The 19,249-nt window shown below is 41.3% G+C and overlaps 1 protein-coding gene across 2 annotated transcripts; it reads right to left on the reverse strand.

The window, feature by feature from the left end:
* Window positions 1-1,660: 1,660 nt before the first annotated feature.
* nrl (neural retina leucine zipper) lies at window positions 1,661-10,792 on the reverse strand. Of its 2 annotated transcripts, XM_032526023.1 has the most exons (5): window positions 10,522-10,792; window positions 5,442-6,262; window positions 4,815-5,093; window positions 3,258-3,473; window positions 1,661-2,358 (listed from the first exon to the last, which is right to left on the reverse strand). In XM_032526023.1, exons 2-5 carry the CDS (start codon window positions 6,057-6,059, stop codon window positions 2,197-2,199), a joined length of 1,275 nt encoding a protein of 424 aa, XP_032381914.1. In that variant the 5' UTR covers window positions 6,060-6,262; window positions 10,522-10,792; the 3' UTR covers window positions 1,661-2,196. The 2 variants fall into 2 exon arrangements, with proteins under 2 accessions (XP_032381914.1, XP_032381915.1); XM_032526024.1 differs by lacking the exon at window positions 10,522-10,792 and having other exon boundaries at window positions 5,442-6,286.
* Window positions 10,793-19,249: the final 8,457 nt, after the last annotated feature.

The raw sequence follows: 19,249 nt of genomic DNA on the forward strand, positions 1-19,249 counted from the left end.
GTGTGTGTGTGTGTGTGTGTGTGTGTGTGTGAGACAGAGGTATGACACCCATTCGATCTGATCTGTACCTGCAGATCTATAAATCTGTCTACTCTGCTGAGGACACACATGACCTTTGCAGTGGCTCATTTACATTTTTATGAAATCAAGTCATTTCTAGTCCCCTGGTCTAAGGAGTGTGTTTGGACATGTTTTCTGTCCAAATGTGAGTGTGGCCATGGGCTGGGGGTGCGTCCCTCCCACACAAAGCCACAATGGACTCCGGCAGTGAGCAGCCAGGGCGCTATTATAGCCCTAATCCCGCTCCTATTATACAGGCCAGAGAGAGAGCGAGAGACCCAGAGAGGGAGGTAGAGCTGAAGATGAGGTCATCCCAAACAGTGCACACCCGGGGTCACTGCCTCACTATAGAGGGACGGAGATAAAGAGAGGGATGGAGCAGGGCATGGGGGCTGCAGAGAAAAGGCCTGCGGAAGACTGAAAGTGGCAGATGCCCAGATACGTGAATGGAAAAGAGATAAGGTTAAAACCTGTATGGAAGGTGCACAATAACACAGCGGGGCGGGGATGGTAAAGTACTTTGTTTTATTTCATATGCATATGAAACCACACTACAACAGGAGCAAGAAACCATGATAATGGCCATCATATTTGTAATCATGTTAATTCTAATAACAAATAGGGTCAAATAATAAACTGTAGGAAAGTAAAAATACACACTAATGGAATAAAACCAGTAAAGTAAAATAATTAGAATCAGTACACAAATAAACAATAAATACTGAATAAATAAGTGAATAAATAAACAATGTATTTAACCTACACCCAAACAAAATAAATAGCTCTAATGCATGAACCCTGGCAATGATTCCATGGGACAGTTAAGAAGGTGTCTCAACGAAGAGATTTTTTTAGCATTTTTCTTTATTATTTATTTTTTCGAATCCCTGCACCGTGTCATTTTCTGTCGCATCTGCAGCCCACAGTACCCGAGTCCACAGTGACCAGCTCTGTGGTGCCGCATGTTGCATAAATATGGTGACCGTCCCTGTAACAGAGGTGTTCACTTTGCCCAAAAATAGCTTCTCTTGTCTAGAACTGGACTCAACCACACAAATCATGCCACACTCTTTTTTTGCTTCCTCTCTTTCACCATATGCGTTCGCTTTAATTCAGCACACTACCAGCTCTCTGTATGTCATAAAAAAAAACTAAAACATTTTTGAGAGCAAACAGCAAGTCTTTCCCGTCACTGCTAATGGCTGAAAGTCGCCATTTCTAACTAGCAAAAGGTAGATTTCTTTGGTAAAACACAAGAGCAATATCCCCACTATTCATAAATATATATAGCACAATCACTGGTAGATCCCCATGAAAGGTATCCTTGTACATTCTTTAATCTATGATTCTTATTTTACAAAGAATAACAAGTCTTGGTGAGCTTAAACACTTTGGTAGGCAACTGTGAAATGTTAGCTGGCAAATACAACTGCATGCCGTGGATACTTCTATCCAAGCCCATACCACTCCACATCCAGCACCACTGCACTACTCAGACCTCTGCAGCTTTAGCAGCGTATTATAAAAACACACACACACACACACACACACACACACACACACACACACACACACAACACACCCACACACACACACACACACACGCAACTACAGTTTGAGCGCTACACCCATTTGGAGAGTACATTGCACTATATCATATTGCATAGATAGTATGTTCAGCAGTGTCAGGGACTATGGATACGTTTAATGCAAGATCAAGCTTTTTCGATCCATTTTTCATAGTCTTATTTTTCCTTTGGTGCACTCTCTGTCATTTTTTGTGTGCAACTATCATTCACAGGGAAGTAGAGCAGTCACACACACAGCAGCCTAGAGCGCGAGGCCTAACCCATGTGAATTAACAGTCAATTCCCTTTTAATCACTCAGAGTGGATTTCACAGTTGATCGCCCAGAACTGCCTGCCAATGTCTCTCTCTCACACACACACACACCACACAACACCACACACACACACACACACAACACACACACACACACAACCACCACACACACACACAAACAAACACACATCGATGTTTTCTTCCCCAAGTCTGATACTCATCATGATTGATTGCTCCACATTGGCTGGTTTCTCATTCCTCTGTTTTCTTTCTTCCTCTCCTCGTGGGTTAAATTCAGAGGAAGTAGTCAGGGGGCGGGGAAGGTGGGTTGCTGGTGCGGGTCGGGGGGGCGTCTCCGCAGATGCCGTGGTTCGTACCGAGCAGCTTCTCGTAGCGAGCCTTGTAGGCGTCTCTCTCCCTCAGCACTCGAGTCAGCTCACACTGTAGCTGATCCAACTGAGGAGGAGAACACAGCTTTTGCTGAGCAACAGAGCAAAGCTATCCACTTATTATTCATGCCATAAAGCGTCAGGTATGTAAGGGAATTTAGATTAGATTGTCTAAATTTCCAAATCAATCCTCCTGAAAAACGCCCACATAAGACGTTTGTGGAAACTGCAATTATGACTCATGTTTCCATTTATAATGCCGATTTAGTGGCTGTAGTAGTTATGATGGTAGCAAAGCAGGAAAAAATGTGACAAAGTAGAAGAGGGACAATTTTTGGCATAAGGTTGGTGGGTCAAACAAACAGAGGGCTTTCACCCAGGAGAGCAGGGTTCGTGTCCTGTTTCAAAATAAAAGTAAAGTGAGTTGTTTTAACTTTATGGAACAAACAGAGCTACGTCACGTTCTACGTCACGCGGGTAATTGGAAGTAGGGATGCACCGAATCCTGTATATATATATATATATATATATATATATCCTGTATGTATATATATTGGCCAAAATCTGCCTTTGGGGGGGGGGGTATCGTAATGGGAGGGTCTGGCTGTCCTCCCACAGGGAAGTTTTAAGCATCAACAACGTCATTTCCTGTATACTGCTACACTTTAATGCACAAATCTACGGTGGAAATACCTTGTTTAGCTTATGTGAAGAAGGAAAACACAAATGACAATTCAAAATATATCAAAATTATAATGTAAATTATGTTTGTTGCGTGTCATTGGGCATTTTTAAGAGGGTATACAGAAATCCTGGAGCTTTCTTAGTGGGTGTACTGTGTATACCTGCGTATCACAAATACTACACCCTTGATTTAAAGCCCCGGTCATATTAGAAGGTAGCAATAACCATGATTTTGCATGCTTTGGAGGACTCGTAGACTCGAGCGTGTGCGAGTAGGCCTACCTGTTGTGTGAGAACATGTTTCTCTGACTCCAGAGCGTGGCGATGCTGCAGGCGCTTGTAGCGGCAGGACTGGGCATAGCCACGGTTCTTGAGTGTGCGGCGTTTCTGCTTCAAGCGCACCACCTCGTCCTTACTCACTCCCCGCAGGTGTCGGTTCAGCTCCCGCACCGACAGGCTCACCAGCTGCTCGTCAGAGAAGCGGTCGTTCACCCCGCACTGCCGAGCAGATGGAGGGAACACACAGAGATGCTGGAGTTTAACGTTGATTGGCAATTGGGGTCTAAATGATTGATGAGTTAAATGAGGGTGAAGTGGATTTAACCATAAATGTATGAGATGACTCATGCCATGTCTCGTGTGATGTGACTGGTGGACATGTGTGTGTGTGTGTGTATGTGCGTGTATGTGTGTGTGCGCGTGTCTGTGTGTCTGTCGGAGCACATTTCGGCACCACGTGTCCATAATCTGTCATGTAATCTGACTAAGTGTGGGCGACAGTTATCAGGATTATGCACAGCAATAATAGCCGATATTATCATAAGCTCACACTGTGCTCCACATAGAGATCCACCCAGACATCTTGATCAACCAGAACACACACGACAACGTTCATTTAGCTACCTAATTAAAATCACATTCGTCATTTAAGCCAGAGTTTTATTAGCGCTATAGTTGCTTTTTCCTTCAAGCACATTTGGTCATTTAAAGTGTTATGTTCTTGTGTTATTAATCATTATTTGTTATAAAAAAAACTGTCTGCTCTGTGAAAGAATTATGTGTAAGATCTAAAATAAAAAAGACACTGATAAACCCCTTTTTTAGCATTTGTAAGCAGAACATAAACATTTAATAAAACACTTTAATGCAGTCGTAAGAAGATTTGAGATTATTAATGTATTTGTCTACAACTTTTAACTTTTTATAGTGTGTTATAAACCATGTATTAACAGTTTATATAGTGTATATGAATTCTCAATGAGGGTTGGGGGTATAGTGCAATGTTTCTTTCATGGGAAATCAAGACTTTTTGCCCTCAAAGACAAAGATTTAGCTTCCCTTATTGTTGCCGTGCAGAGAGCGATCCCTAAAGTGATGCTTCAGATAGACAGAGACATTAATAACCATATTATAATGTCCTAATCCTAATCCTTCATTGCACAATCCCTCTCTCCTTACGCTCAGCCCTCTAACCCTCTAAGTGTCACTGTTCAATTATTTCACCTCATAAAAATATCCAATGTTGTACTAAAAATTTACCTTTTTAGTCAGGCCCATTAATAATCAACTTCTTTCCAATTGCTTCACTTTATCTAAGAATGGTATGCTATTATTATTATTTATGCATATGTATTTTAAGGATTTTTTTTTAACAATCTACCGGTTATGAATGGGGCTGGGGTATTCTATGTGTGTATGTGTGTGTGTGTGTGTGTGTGTGTGTGGGGGGGGGGGTTATTGTATGAAGCACTTTGTGCCACATTTACATGTATGAAATAAAGACTAATTGAGCATCCACCTATCTCAACTGATCCGCATTGACGAGCCTTAAATGTGTACCTGACTCATCTGTGGGTGGTGATGATGGTGATGGCTGCCATGCATGGGGTGGTGCTGATGATGGTGATGCTGGTGGTGATGAAGGCGGCCCTGAGGACTGAGGGGCTGTGGGTAGGGAGCGGAGGAAGCGGCGGCGTTGGGGAGAGAGGAAGGGGCCGATGAGAGGAAGACAAGCGGGCGATGGCACATGTCTGTCCCCTTGGGGCAGGAGATGTCGGCGCCGCTGTCGCTGCTGGAGTCCCCCAGGTTGCTGCTCGAACTCTGAGAAAGACCTGGAAACTGAAGGGGGGGAGGATATAAGATATAAGTCAACATTCATTTTAGGAGACGTTTGGAGAGAAACTATGGTAAAACAGTTGCTTCAGATGCAAGACTAGTTTAAACTATATCCAAAAACACTGCCTTGACCAAAGATCGTATAGTTACGACAAGATAATCCACTTCACTGCCTACTCAGTCTCTCACAACCCACAGGCAATGATGAATGATCAGACAGAGGAACAAGTCGTACCTTGGCGTTTTTTAAATTTGAGGCACTTATACCACATTATTTTTCTTTTGTGGAAATTCTAATACCAAGGTCCAGACCTTGGTGTCCCAAATGGTAGATACGGCCATGATTGTTACCTGTGAGCTGACAGCTGCAGCAGCTGAGTTCAGTAAAGCCTCCACAGCATCCTCACAGCCCAAAAAGCCATTGACGGGCCCCTTCTCTCGGTCCCCTCTCTCTGGCACTCCTCCCAGGGCCCCCAGCAAAGTGGCGGGCCCTGTCACCTCCCCTCCAAACTGTTGCTGCAGCGCCGCCAGCCAGATGAGGTCCTCCAGCGAGGCCGGGGTGGGACCCTGAGGCCCGCCGTGGGCCGGGCTGCCTTCCACGTTCCCCTGAGAGCCTGAGCTGATGCCGGAGGTGAAGCTGTTGGAGATGGAGAGGGGGAAGGAGATGGAGGAGGATGACGAAGAGAGGGAGGAAGAGCCCGAAGGCGGTGGGTGGGCGTCGCTGAGCGTCGGCGAGGGTGGCAGCGAGTTGTAAGGGCTGGAGCTCAAACTGGAGTCCTGGGGAGGGTGGCTTGTGTATGGAGAGCTGGAGGGGTCTTGGGGAAGGCCAGATTTGGGATACACACATGGTGGAGCGAGTGGAGGAGTGTCAGATTTCACCTCAAACTTGAGGAGGTCAAAGTCGTTTAGGTACTCCATAGCCAGAGGGCTGGGGGGGAGAGGGGGCATGGGGAGGGAGGGAGAGGACATGGCGTCTGCTGCTGCTGCTGCTGCTGCCGCCCGGAGCTTCAACAGAGGTTGTTCCGTGTGTCAGGATTGCTGGAAAGTCCACTCCTCCGCCTCAGCGCAGCTCATAGACAGCAGCAGTGTTGGCGTCAGGAAGTAGACCGCTGGGTGAGTCTCCTCTGTGAGAAACTTTACGTCCCCTTGTCCTTGTCTCTGTTTCTTTTGTCCTGAAGGAAATATGGGAAAAAAGAAAGGTTTGGGAAACCGGGGCAAGAGAAAGGAATGGCCTTAAAAAAATTTCAGGTATAAATCCATTGACTAAAGCCTTTTTGGTACCATTTTCTAATTATGCAAAGGGTTTATAAACTATAATTGGCTTTATTAATTATTAAAAGAGTAGTACACCAATTTAGCCTAAGATTGTGGGACTCTCGATGGTGATGGACAGTTAAAAGCAATCGCAACAGCAGAACCAGAGACATTGTCTTTTCTTGCCAAAAGCTGCCAAAAGCTACATTACCCACAGTGCAACTTGACCACAGACAGTTCTGTTGCAGACTGGAGGGTGTTATGCTATGTTAGTAGCAGCTAATGCAGCCGCTGGCCTCAATCAGGCTACAGAGTAAACCTGTTGAGTGCTACTACAATTCAATCTAAAATGATAACAGCGCCACACACCAACCTCTTGCAACTTTAGTTACTACTATTCCCAGCCATCTTAGCAGCAAAAAGCTTTATAACTAACAATTTTGTACGCAAAAACAACTCCACAAGTCAACTCAAGCGACTAAGTGAGCAGAGAGACGGAAGCTCGCAGACAATGGGATTCACTCGACAACTTCACTTTTCGATGCTTGTGCGAGTCGGTCAATCCCGCGAATCAGCTGGCTACGTTGTCATGAGTGGATCTGATTCAGATGAGTGAGAGAAGTCTCTCCTCAAGCTCAGGGTAAAGCAAATGAACAACACAAGCCATTCTTTCACTTCTGAAATAACATACAATGCTCTGCACGTAGCCTAGCTAGGCTTATTGCAGGTTTTGGTGTACAAATGTAGTATGTGAAAATGCAATTAGGTCGAGCAGACAGTCCGAAACATTGCAAGGTCGCCTCGGCTCACAGCTCGGCGTGGCTTGGGGCTCTGGCTGGCCTCGCAGACAACTCACGAGTCCTCGATGACTCGTGAGCTCTCGCGTCTCTCGAGTCGCGTAAGAGATGTAGCCGACAACGAGTGAGCGAGCTCAACAAACAAAAGCCATTCTTTCACTTCTGAAATAACATACAATGTTCTGCACGTAGCCTAGCTCAGCATATTGTAGGTTTGGTGTATACTTGTAATATTAAAACGCAATTAGGTCGAGCAGACAGGCCGAAATATTGCAAGCTCGTCTCGGCTCGCCTATAGATCAATAATGACCCAAGTGACTCAAAAGACTCGTGCAACCCGGATCAGTTAAGTAAATGACTCAGAATAAACCAAATCCTTAAAGGATTTTCATGACTTTGTGGTAATGTCTGAATTTCTACCATGGACGCTGTAACTTGGTTACCGTGGTTATCCTGTTTCATGACTTATACACATCCAGAGTCAGAGTTTCATGACTTATACACATCCAGAGTCAGAGTTTCATGACTTATACACATCCAGAGTCAGGAACCATCACTGCAGACCCTTCTCACCCCGGACACAATCTGTTCCAGCTTCTGCCCTCTGGTAGGCGCTACAGAGCCCTGTACGCCAAAACCAACAGACTCAGGAACAGTTTCTACCCACAGGCCATCTCTCTGATGAACAGCGGACTACTGACCCACAGTGTCAGGTTCAATTCTGGTCCATAACCCAGTAACACGATCTCTATAGCACCTGTTCACTGGTTCCACTTATCATTCCACTTATTTAGTATTATTCATCATTCTCATATCTCACTTATTATTTACTATTTATTCATCATTCTCATTCTCATATCTCACTTATTATTTATTATTTACTATTTATTCATCATTTCCCATTCTCACATCTCTCTTATTTGTTATTCATTCATCGTTCTCATTTTCTATTTCTATTTTAGAACTATCATAATGTTCATACTGTTCATATTGTAATATAATAACTTAATACTATTTATCCCAGTATCCTTGCACTATGCTCCACATTTAAATAATTTTCTTGATCTCTTCATTGCACTCATGCCTCTATATTGTTCTGTTTAGAGTATGTATATATTAGTGTGTATACTTTTTGTTTTGGTTGTTTTTGTTCTGTTTTTATGTGTATGCACAGTGTGAGCAACAATTCTCCAAAGAAAAATTCCTCGTATGTGTCCTCATACCTGGCGAATAAAGCTGATTCTGATGATTCTGATTCAAGCTATTCTAGCGTGACATAGAACGCCTGCAGGAAGACTCAGCTCCATTTGGGCCAGTTCTCATTAATATTTAACCAGCTAAGCTGCTTAACTCTGATTGGCTAACAGCTAGCCAATGAGAGCCTGGCTATCAGCATCCTTTACCCAGCTCATAACAGGCAACATGACATCAGACTGACCAGCTGTTGTGATTGGGTGATTTCTCCTCTTATTTCTTTCCAGTGGCTAGAGCTGACAGAGGAGGAACCAGTTCATCTTCACATTCACATTCACAACATTACATAATTACATATGGACCTGACATATTTCAAAAAAATGTAAGTAAAAACAGTTTTGTATGGCAGGGCACCTTTAAAAGGAATTGAGTTTGCCAGGCCTACTACAGTGGTCTGGAAAGCTCCCTTCTTTCTAACTCCACCCCCTCACATCTTTTTCATTTTCATAGTCTTTATCACCAGCCAATGCTGACTCACTTGAGGACATTCATCAGACTTCACAACCCCCCATCTGTGGACACACCTGTAAACAGATGTTGTTGTGTGCAATTGGTGGAGTTCCCTTCTAATCATTCACTAACGCTTTACAGATAAGTTATAAGCCATTAATAAGAATAGCTTTCTGGTTGCCAGATTGTGGACAATCCTCCTCCAGCATTATGCTTGCTTTGTCCTTTCGGCTGATTCTTATAATTTAATCAGAAACCACCCTTAAATGAACTGTTTGACCAATATAATCCATTTATTAACAACATAATAACATATTACATATGTAATATGTTCATTTAAAAGTCCATTTAATTGTACTTCCTAATGAATTAAAGAGCTAGCTAAAAGAGAATGGCTTCTAACTGATCTAAGCAAAAGTAAATGTATTAGCCAGTCAAAATGCCATTAAGTCTTATCAGAAAAAGGTACCCAATAATTAATCAAGAAAGTTGTTTAATAAGCTTATCTCATGTTATGTGGATTATAATAGAAAAATCACTATCAAAATCGCAACCAGGTTCCAGTTATGATTGAATTACTAATGCCTCATTATGCATTTGTTCAACATGAAGTTAGATTGTGAGAGTCTGTCAGGCCTACTTGTGTGTTGTATTAAGACACTAAATGAATCCCCCCCCCCCAACCCCACCTGCCCACCACTTTATTCACACACGCGTGTAGGACCATAAACGCATACACACTTACGTGAATGTGCATGTTAACTTGCACATGCAAAAAGTGTGTGACGTGAACAGACAAACCAGAACTTCTAAGCTTTTGCAGTGCGCTTGAACCTTCATCATTTGCGCCTACGCATGTTCAACAAGTTCAATATCTGTTACTTCATTTTTATAAAATTGACAAAAAAAATGAACCTCACATTGCCTGTCTCTAGCCGGAAAGGCCAAATCTCATCTGAGAAAGGAAGGACTAACAGATTGCCTCATTCAAATGTTTTAAATCTCCCATCTTCCGCCTGCCAAGTCTATATATACATATACATTTATGCAGGAGCAATTGCAGTTTATTGCACTAATGTAATCACACAAACACACAATATACTGTAGCGATAATTGAAAAATCTGCCGATATTGGACACATAACCAAATGAAGGTCAAGAAGAGGGCCTAATCATTTTCAACGGATATAGTTAAAAGTGGTATAGTTAAAATAGAATATAGAATAACTATCCTATTTTCAACATGACAAATTTCTTCAACATTCATCTAACAATTCAAACCATTCACTCACAGTTATAATATTAAGCTATAAGTATGCACTACACACACTACATCACAGAAAGCCATAAAAGAGCAAAGCTATTTTCTTCCAACAGCACTGATTAGAGGTCTTCAAATATGATTTTTGTCAGGATTAAAATTAACATTTCACTAAAAGTCCACTTTTGACGAGTGCCAGCTCATTAGATTCGCCTCCCGTGGTTCAAAATGGATTGTAAAAGAAGGCAAACAGTGACATGGCTCCATGGAGGCCTCGATCTGGCTCTGGACCAGAGTCACGGCAAAAAGCCAGCCAGAAAAGAGGACCACATACAGGCATGAGAGAAAAAAGTAGAAGGAAAGATAAAGGCCTGACATGAGAGACATGAGAGCCAAAGTGATTGAAATGATCTTACCGTCGGTCATAGAGATGAAGGATGGTTTCGAGCTCTTTTTAACATTCCCCCACCACACGCACACACACAAAAATAATCAACTGACTGGTTGACTGACACGTTTGGAAAGAGACACAGAGGAAACAGAGTGTGTGTGTGTGTGTGTGTGTTTGTGTGTGCATGTGATTGTGTATAGGACTCTGTCACTGAGTGCCACTGCCCCCTTTCTTTCTCTCTCTCCCCTCTGCTGCAAATCCCCATTTGCAACAATCTCTCTCTCTCTCTCTCTCTCTCTCTCTCATCTCTCTCTCTCTCTCTCTCTCTCCATCTCTCTCTCTCGTCTGCTCTCTTCTCTCCATATCCTTCTGATGGTTCACAGGCATGTTACACGTGGCATGTCTCTCTCTCTCTCTCTCACAACACACCCACACACTCACACACACACACACACACACTTACAAACCCCTCTCCCCCATATTGCCGCATGTTTATTCCTCTCATAAAAGGTAAACCTATTTTACACTTGTAGTGAAGAGCTTCACACATACCACACACACACACACACACACACACACACACACATCTTCATCATCACAGAGTAAAACCTACATACTATGAGTAAAACTAAGTCTTATCAGAAGTTGGACTGTAGACTCTGTACTGCCTCGCAGTGGACACTCACAGCTACTGAACTGCAGCCTGACGGCAAATATCTCCATAGTGCTGTTAATCAATTTATTACCCCATTTTAAATCAATTTGATCAATATATGTCTTTTGAGCAACTACACTTATCCAGTCCATTGCAAAAATCCAATGTATGTCAAATAGTAGATAGTTTTCCATTCACACACTGTGACTGAGGCCGTGTCAGATAAACATTCACACACATTTACACTCCGAAGGCATTAGGAGTCCCTCAGGGTTCAGAGTGTTTCAGAGTCAGGGATCGAACCACCAATCCTCCGATTAGCAAGCGACTGCTCTACATCAGAGCCTTTCCTACATTCCTTTTTTCTCTCGTATTGATGATAACTCCCTCTACTCATGCCACAGTCAAGCTGCTCCACGTCATTTACATCTTGTACAAAATGCAGCTGCCAGACTGTTAACCACAACAAGTCGCCGGTCTCGTGTCACACACCAACTCTTGCATCGCCTTCATAGGCTTCCGGTCAAGATCCTGTTGATTATCTTCTAAAGACTATAGGTGATCGGCCCTTAGCCATTTCAGCTCCAACCCTTTGGAATCTTCTCAGTCTGTCAGCTCGTCTGAATCTCTGGACTGTTTTAACGCTCCTGTCGTCCTCGGGTCAAATTTGACCCCTTTAAAAAAATGTCCTTATCTAAAATATGGGTTTCATTTTAACCAAATTACCACAAAAAATGGATTGGAATCCAGGCGCTTTTTGTAAATACAGTTGATCACTTTCATTCCTGACGAAACTCATCTGTACTTAGTCAAAATAATTCGTAATTTCTGTTTTTTTTTTAATTCAAATATTAGGTATAAATCTCTATAAATGAGGGTTACTGTAAACCTAGTGGTAGTAAGGTGGTGTTAGTGAAAATTAAAAGTCTGAAAAGTCAGAAAATGGGACGAAAATGTCAAATTTGTGTCCGTTTTTGACCCGGGAGGACAACAGAAGGGTTAAAAGGGTTCAAAGTGAACTTGTATTTTGTACGTTTATTCTTATTTATTTCCTCATAAAAATTGTGTATGTGTGTGTGTGTGTGAAGCATCGTAACTGTGTGTTTTACAGTGGTGCTCATAAGTTTCCACACCCATGCTTAAGTTGACTAAAAAGAGAAATAAAAAAAAAAATCTTTTGGAAATTGATATTAATGCCTTAATTAAAAAGAAATTAGGAAAAATCCAACCTCCAAGTTTCTTTGCGAATGAACAATGTATCATAAATAAATAAATGTTCTTCCTTAAAATACAGGGGGCATAAGAAACCCCCCCCCCCCCCCCATGTTAAATTCCCATAGAGACAGGCACATTTTTTTTAATAAAGGTCAGTTTATTTCTGATCATCTTGATAGAGTTCCCTCGGCTTTTGGAAAAAATGTTTTGGGTTCTCATAATTAGCACCCCCCACTCCCCCCCCCCCCCCCAAACTGTGTCGCCACACTGCCCTGCCTCTTGCAGTTAGGCTCAAAATCGGTGAATTAATTCTAAATCTGTATGTTTTTCCTTCTTTTTCTCAGACCCATTTAAGTCCACTCAGCGGAGAAATGCATTACAAGCATTTCTCCGTGCTCCTTATAAGCTAAACTTGTTAATCCGGAGTCTCTCTGTGTCTTAATAGCGTCTCGTTGAGGAATCAGTGAGTTAATAGTGCCTTCGCAAATCTCATTTGGGCAGTAAACAAAACCTTTAATGCAACCAGACGCGCTGACTCATGGAAACAGCTCAAGACTCACAAACAGGATTTAAGTATTTGACTTTGCCGTTCGACAAAAATTAGAATCTCTGATGATCAAGGAGCATATAGAGGAATGAGGCAAATATGACTATTTAGGAGGAAAAAAAACAACCTTATAACAGTGTCTACTCCATTTCTCTTCCTCTCTTTTTCTGTTTTAACCTCTCTATCTGTCCATCGTTTGTGTTTCCGGGGAAAGCTTAGCAGCTAAACCAACAGGGCCTCCCATGAGGGTGAGGGACAAAGAGAGGGGGAGACACAGAGGAACTTACCTCATACTTCATGCCAAACAGACCACCACCCCTCCTGCGTCTACAGCCACACACACATTTGTCCCACAGCCGCTTAGATTCATCTCAGTGTCCCTCAAATTCAGGTGGGACTCCATTTTGCAGCCCGAGACTGTTCACTGTTCTTCTGCGGTCTTATTTCCAGAGGTATATTTAGGTAATTACCCAGGATCCCACACTGTGATTATCATAATGGGAAGAGATAGTAGTCGTGAGTAGAAGATGCTGTAGAGGTTGTATTCTAACTGCAGCTTGTAGTTTTCCTACTACTGTGTGTCGCGTGTACAGCTAATTTCATTTAAGTCACATAAATGCCCTGCGCTCAAGTACAGACGTTCAGTTTCTAGAAATAACTGAAACACTTGTTGATGGGATTTTAAAGGACTAGTTCAACATTTTGGAACTAGGCCCATGTGTAATTGTTGTCTGGAGTCCTGTTGTCACACACAACCTGCAGAGACACCAGGAAGTTACTGTCCCCCACCCCCCCCCCCCCGCCAAAAAATGTCTGGGACACAACCTCCGTATAACCACAACATTTTTATTCTTCGGTTTACCAAGACCTCTAAAGTTTGCGAATTATTTTTTTATTTTATATATATACTGTATATATAAAATATATTTAAAATTAACATATATGTATATATAGATGTATATATCTAGCTCTCTCTCTCTCTTATTATTATTAGATATATACATTGATAATTACTGTATAATATCACAGTATATAGTATACATATATGTATAAATATAATATTTTTAAATGAATATATATACATATAGATGTGTATATCTAGCTCCTCTCTATATACAGATATACAGGATCTATATTTAGATCCTATATATATATAATATTTAAAATTATATATATGTACATATAGATGTATATATCTAGCTCTCTCTACATATATATATTACTGAAATATATATAATATTTAAAATTAGTATATATGTATATATGATGTATTTATATATTCTATCTCTCTTTGTATTTGTATAATAATGATATGTATACAATTTCATTTCTTATGCTTTGAACACCATAAACGGGTGCAGAAGACATCTCAAAAACAGATATATATATAAGTATCTCCTCTTCCTCCTCTCTCTATATATATATATTATATATATATATACATATAATATATATATATATTGTGTATATAAAATGCATTTCTTTATGCTTTGAACACCATAAACGTGTGGCAGAAGACATCTCAAAAACAGATGTGTATATATATGTATATCTCTCTCTCTCTCCCTCTCTATCTCTATATATATATCTATACATACAGATATTTATGTATATAAAATGGAATTTTTGAACTTTGAACACCATAAATGGGTGGCAGAAGACATCTCAAAGACAGATATCTGAAATCCCGAAGTAATAATGTGTGAAATTATTGCTTGGTGATTTGCTCTGACCCTTTAAGCTGACGCATCGCCCATTATTGCCCAAACACCCCCTCAATGGAAAGCTCAGCTCCCCGTCACCTTGTAAACCCTGCTTCACATCCTGCAGGTTTTAGTCTCTGAGGGGCTCTGAGGGCCACACAGGGTCCTGGAACCAGACAAACCCAGGACCAGAGTATACCACAAGCGGAAGTGAGGGTTTAATAAAGCAAGAGGACAAGAAATAGCACGTGAAAAGTAGAAGAAGTGAATGAAAGAGCGACAGAGTTGAGGACAGGCGTGGACTGTGTGGACAGATGGTGTGAGGTGGAGGGCTGTAGGGTCCCACCACCCTCAGCCTGATCCCACAGATACATGTTCTAATCCCGGCTAACTCTGCTACAAGCAACAGGCTTACACGTCTCACCTCGTCTGTCTCCTTCACTCTCTACACACACACACACACACACACACACACGCGCACACACACACAGAAGCTGTTAAATGCCGAGTGAGGAAAGACATATCAAGGCAGCTCAAAGACAAACACATCTTTTTAATGCTTTGACTAACATGTCTAATCCTGGATCAGAGCGATGGGTCACAACCGACAACGCATTAATTGAAGTGCTGAAAGGTTTGAGTACTATAGTAAGGACAGAACAAATGATGCATGCACACTTGAAGACACTTCATTTACCGAAATACAAGGAAAATTAGGGAGTAAGTAGTTCTGTAATTCTATAATTAAACCTTTTAGTGGGCACTGCTAATTCTTTCATGTTTTGTTGAAAACCATCAGAGCCTGACCGATAAAGGATTTTTAAGGCCGAAACAAATATTTGGTTATTTAAAAATCCGCCATGTTGATATATCGGCCGATATATATTTAAAAACATTCAGAAAAGCGTTGCAAAACATAAACAGATATTACAGTTATGTATTATACAAAACAGTTATTTGCAGTCCTTTCTGAGTTCTCACTAAAATAATATGATGATTTGTTTTATTGTCACAACAGAACATCAAAATATATCAAAGTTCTGATAAATAAAATGTATAAAAATGCAAAGTTAAGATGTGAAACTTAAAGTCCTTTGAGCAATAACACATTTAAAAAAAAAAAATTAGACGGTTTAAGGAAACAGGTTTCAACGCAAATGTCTAGTAAAGTCTAATTGGGGATAACAGTGTAAAAGACATTGCTAAAACAGAGACAAAGATATTAATTTGGCCTTTTTCACAGCCGACATTTTGACTAATCATGGTCAAAGCATAGTTGCTACCATCCCTGTAAGATTATACCCATAATTCAAGAGTCCCAGTAAGCTAGGACAGCATCAGCATGCCCAATTCCAAGATCCTTAGACTGAAGCAGCTAACTGAAAGATCACCCAACATCACTTAGAGCACCTTTTTAAGGTTATTTTTCTTGGGCTTTTCCCTTTATTAAAGTGACAGTTGATAGACATGATGGGGGTCGACGTGCAGCAAAGGGCCACGGGTCGGATTTGAACCCCGGGCCGCTGCAGGACTCAGCCAACATGGAGCGTACGCCTTACTGAGTGAGGCTGTCCCTGCTTAGAGCACCTGTAACGACGGCTGCATTCCATTTAGGATTGTTGTAGGCATGCTGACTCACTGAAACAGCTCACTGGGACACTGGATGGAATTCCACCATCGTTACCGTTATCAATTTCCGCTGTGACATGGTAGTCTCCCACTATGACGGGTCAAAATGTCTGCTGTGAAAAAAGAAATATATCCAGATATGTCTTATCTTCTATGACATGCAGAGTTGCATGTTGTAGACGACTGGACTATTGGGCTCGGCGGAGGTCTGTGTTCTCTAGTTTATACAGTGCTTTTTTCATGTTTTATTTCAAAATGACTTCTGTGAAACAGGGCTTTTCACCAACCTACCGTATGCTGTGTGTGTAGAACAGTACACTGCAAATGTGTTTCCCCGAAAACTCACAAATCAAAGTGAAAAAGTCCGCTCCATGTTGTAGGCCTCTTCCATAGCTAACAGACGCCCCTGATTGGCATTCGACCTATTGTGGCTCATCACAGTAGACAACAGTTGTTATTCCGATGGCATTGTTTCAAAGTTAACGGTTTGGTTTGAAGGTTAGACGAGAAGATCGAAACCACTTGTGGCATCGATCTTCTCATCTGACTCTCAAAGGGAATAAACACATTCCCCAAAATGTCAAGCTATTCCTTTAAAGTCTTCTGACGTGTTTGCATTATTTTGTCCACCCACTCTGACTTGAAACATCACTGTAATATCAGCAGGAAGCCTCACAGCTCAGTGATTTCTTTCCCTTCTGATTGAATTTGGATGTAGAAAATGATCGTCGCATGCTGCAGAGTTTCGTTATGATCAGCCACATTCAGACCCACGCTGTTACGTTCTCTTCATCTCTTTGGTAAAATCGGCCCCGAGGAATATTGTTTATCATCCGACTTCCTTGCTCCCCCTTCTCCCATCCGCCTCTAATCTCAGTGTTTTTGTAACAGCCATCTAATCCATCACTGCAACTGTTAAGATTGAAATTGCCCATTTAAGTCGGACTTTGAGTTTGTGTAGATTACACGATTTGGAATTTCCTGCCATTTAAGATATTAACTGCTTTTATTGATTTTCATCCGGGACCATCCGACAATGTGTCTGTGTTAATTGTGTTTGTGCATTAAGTGTGTTTACTTATGCTTGTCCACACATCGGGTCTCATTGTGAGTGGATTTATCGGCTAGTCACAGGATTAGTGCTGATTCTATCCCTGAAACTACACACTTTTTAACCCTGGGATAAAAAGGGACCAACTCATTTCTGGATTATTTTCAACCCTTTTTGACCCAACTTCTGGGTTAAATACTTAAAATACCCAACATTGTAGGTAATATAACCCAACCTTTGGGTTAAATACCCCAAATGTTGGGTTAAAATAACCCAACATTGTAGTTAATACAACCCAACTTCGGGTTTAAATGCCCCAACCATTGGGTTAAATACCCAACATTGTAGTTAATATAACCCAATTTCTGGGTTAAATACATGGCCCAAATATTTGGTTAAAATAACCCAACATTGTAGGTAATATAACCCAACCTTTGGGTTAAATACCCCAAATGTTGGGTTAAAATAACCCAACTTCTGGGTTAAATACTTAAAATACCCAACATTGTAGTTAATATAACCCAACTTCTGGGTTAAATACTTGACCTAAATATTGGGTTAAAATAACCCAACATTATAGTTAATATAACCCAACTTCTGGGTTAAATACCTGGCCCAAATATTTGGTTAAAGTAACCCAACATTGTAGGTAACATAACCCAACTTCTGGGTTAAATACCCCAAATATTGGGTTAAAATAACCCAACTTCTGGGTTAAATACTTAAAATACCCAACATTGTAGTTAATATAACCCAACTTCAGGGTTAAATACTGTACCTGACCCAATTATTTGGTTAAAATAACCCAGTCCCTTTCCTGGATTCAAACCCACAAACTTCTTGCTATGACACCACATTGCTAACCATTGGGCCGCCATGTTGCCCTGAGATCAGCTGTTCCCTTTTTAACCCAGCAGTTAAAAAAAAAGAAAAATAACCTAACTTGGGTTGCTATGCCAGTGTGCCGTATTTTACCTTATATTACACACTTTAAGCACTTTTTCTTTTCATTTTTTTTTTTTTGGGGGGGGGGCGTTCTTCTTCCAAGGGGATAGAGAGGGAAGGAGGGGTTTCTTCTTCCTCTTCTTCTGAATTTCTGGCAGACTGATGTGTACGTCATAGGGACAAGGATGTAACATATCATCTTATTCCTTCTATTTCTTAGTAAAATATGTTTAGAGGGGGTGTCACTTTATTTCTCCTACAAATGGTAAGACGGTTTCATCATAATGTACACAACACACAAGTGGGATTGAGAGAGAGAGAGAGAGAGAGAGAGAGAGAGAGAGAGAGAGAAAGCCAACTCTTTAACCCAGAACATGGGTTACTCTTTGAAAAATGACCCAAGCAACCCAGGAATTCGGTCAAAATATTAGCCCCATAACCCTGAAAATGGAAAAAAATAACCCATCCTTTTTAACCCAACACAAATCACCCAGGAAACGGGGTTAAAGATATGACCCAGGAGTTCGGAGTGTGCAGTGTCAGATTATGTTCATAAACCATCTGTAATGTAGACAGAAACTGTCAGGACCCCCGCTGGGTGCTCACCCACTCCGGCCTCAACCGTCTAACCCCCCCCCCTCAGATCAATGAAACCACTTAATCACGATCATAACACTTCCATTCTAATTTGGGGGGGCAGTGGGGGGGGGGGAAATGCCTTTACAAAGACATATGCACCGTAACTTGATGCAGGAAATGCACAAATTGTTGCAGAAAATTCCCCCGAATGCAGAGAATAAAAGGGTTTGATATAACAAAATATTGTTCACCCCCCCAAGCCAATGTTTTTTATTATTTTTATTTTACACAGGACAACACACATTAATTGACATCTCTGTAAATGTGCCAGTGTCAGCCAGCCGACTAAACGTAAACTGGTATATCATAATTCTATATCTTTACTTTAACCCTTCAAATCAACACTTTTGTTGACGCTTTTTAATCAAT

The sequence above is a fragment of the Etheostoma spectabile genome, chromosome 9, assembly GCF_008692095.1.
Source record: "Etheostoma spectabile isolate EspeVRDwgs_2016 chromosome 9, UIUC_Espe_1.0, whole genome shotgun sequence".
In the NCBI taxonomy this organism is placed as follows: domain Eukaryota; kingdom Metazoa; phylum Chordata; class Actinopteri; order Perciformes; family Percidae; genus Etheostoma; species Etheostoma spectabile.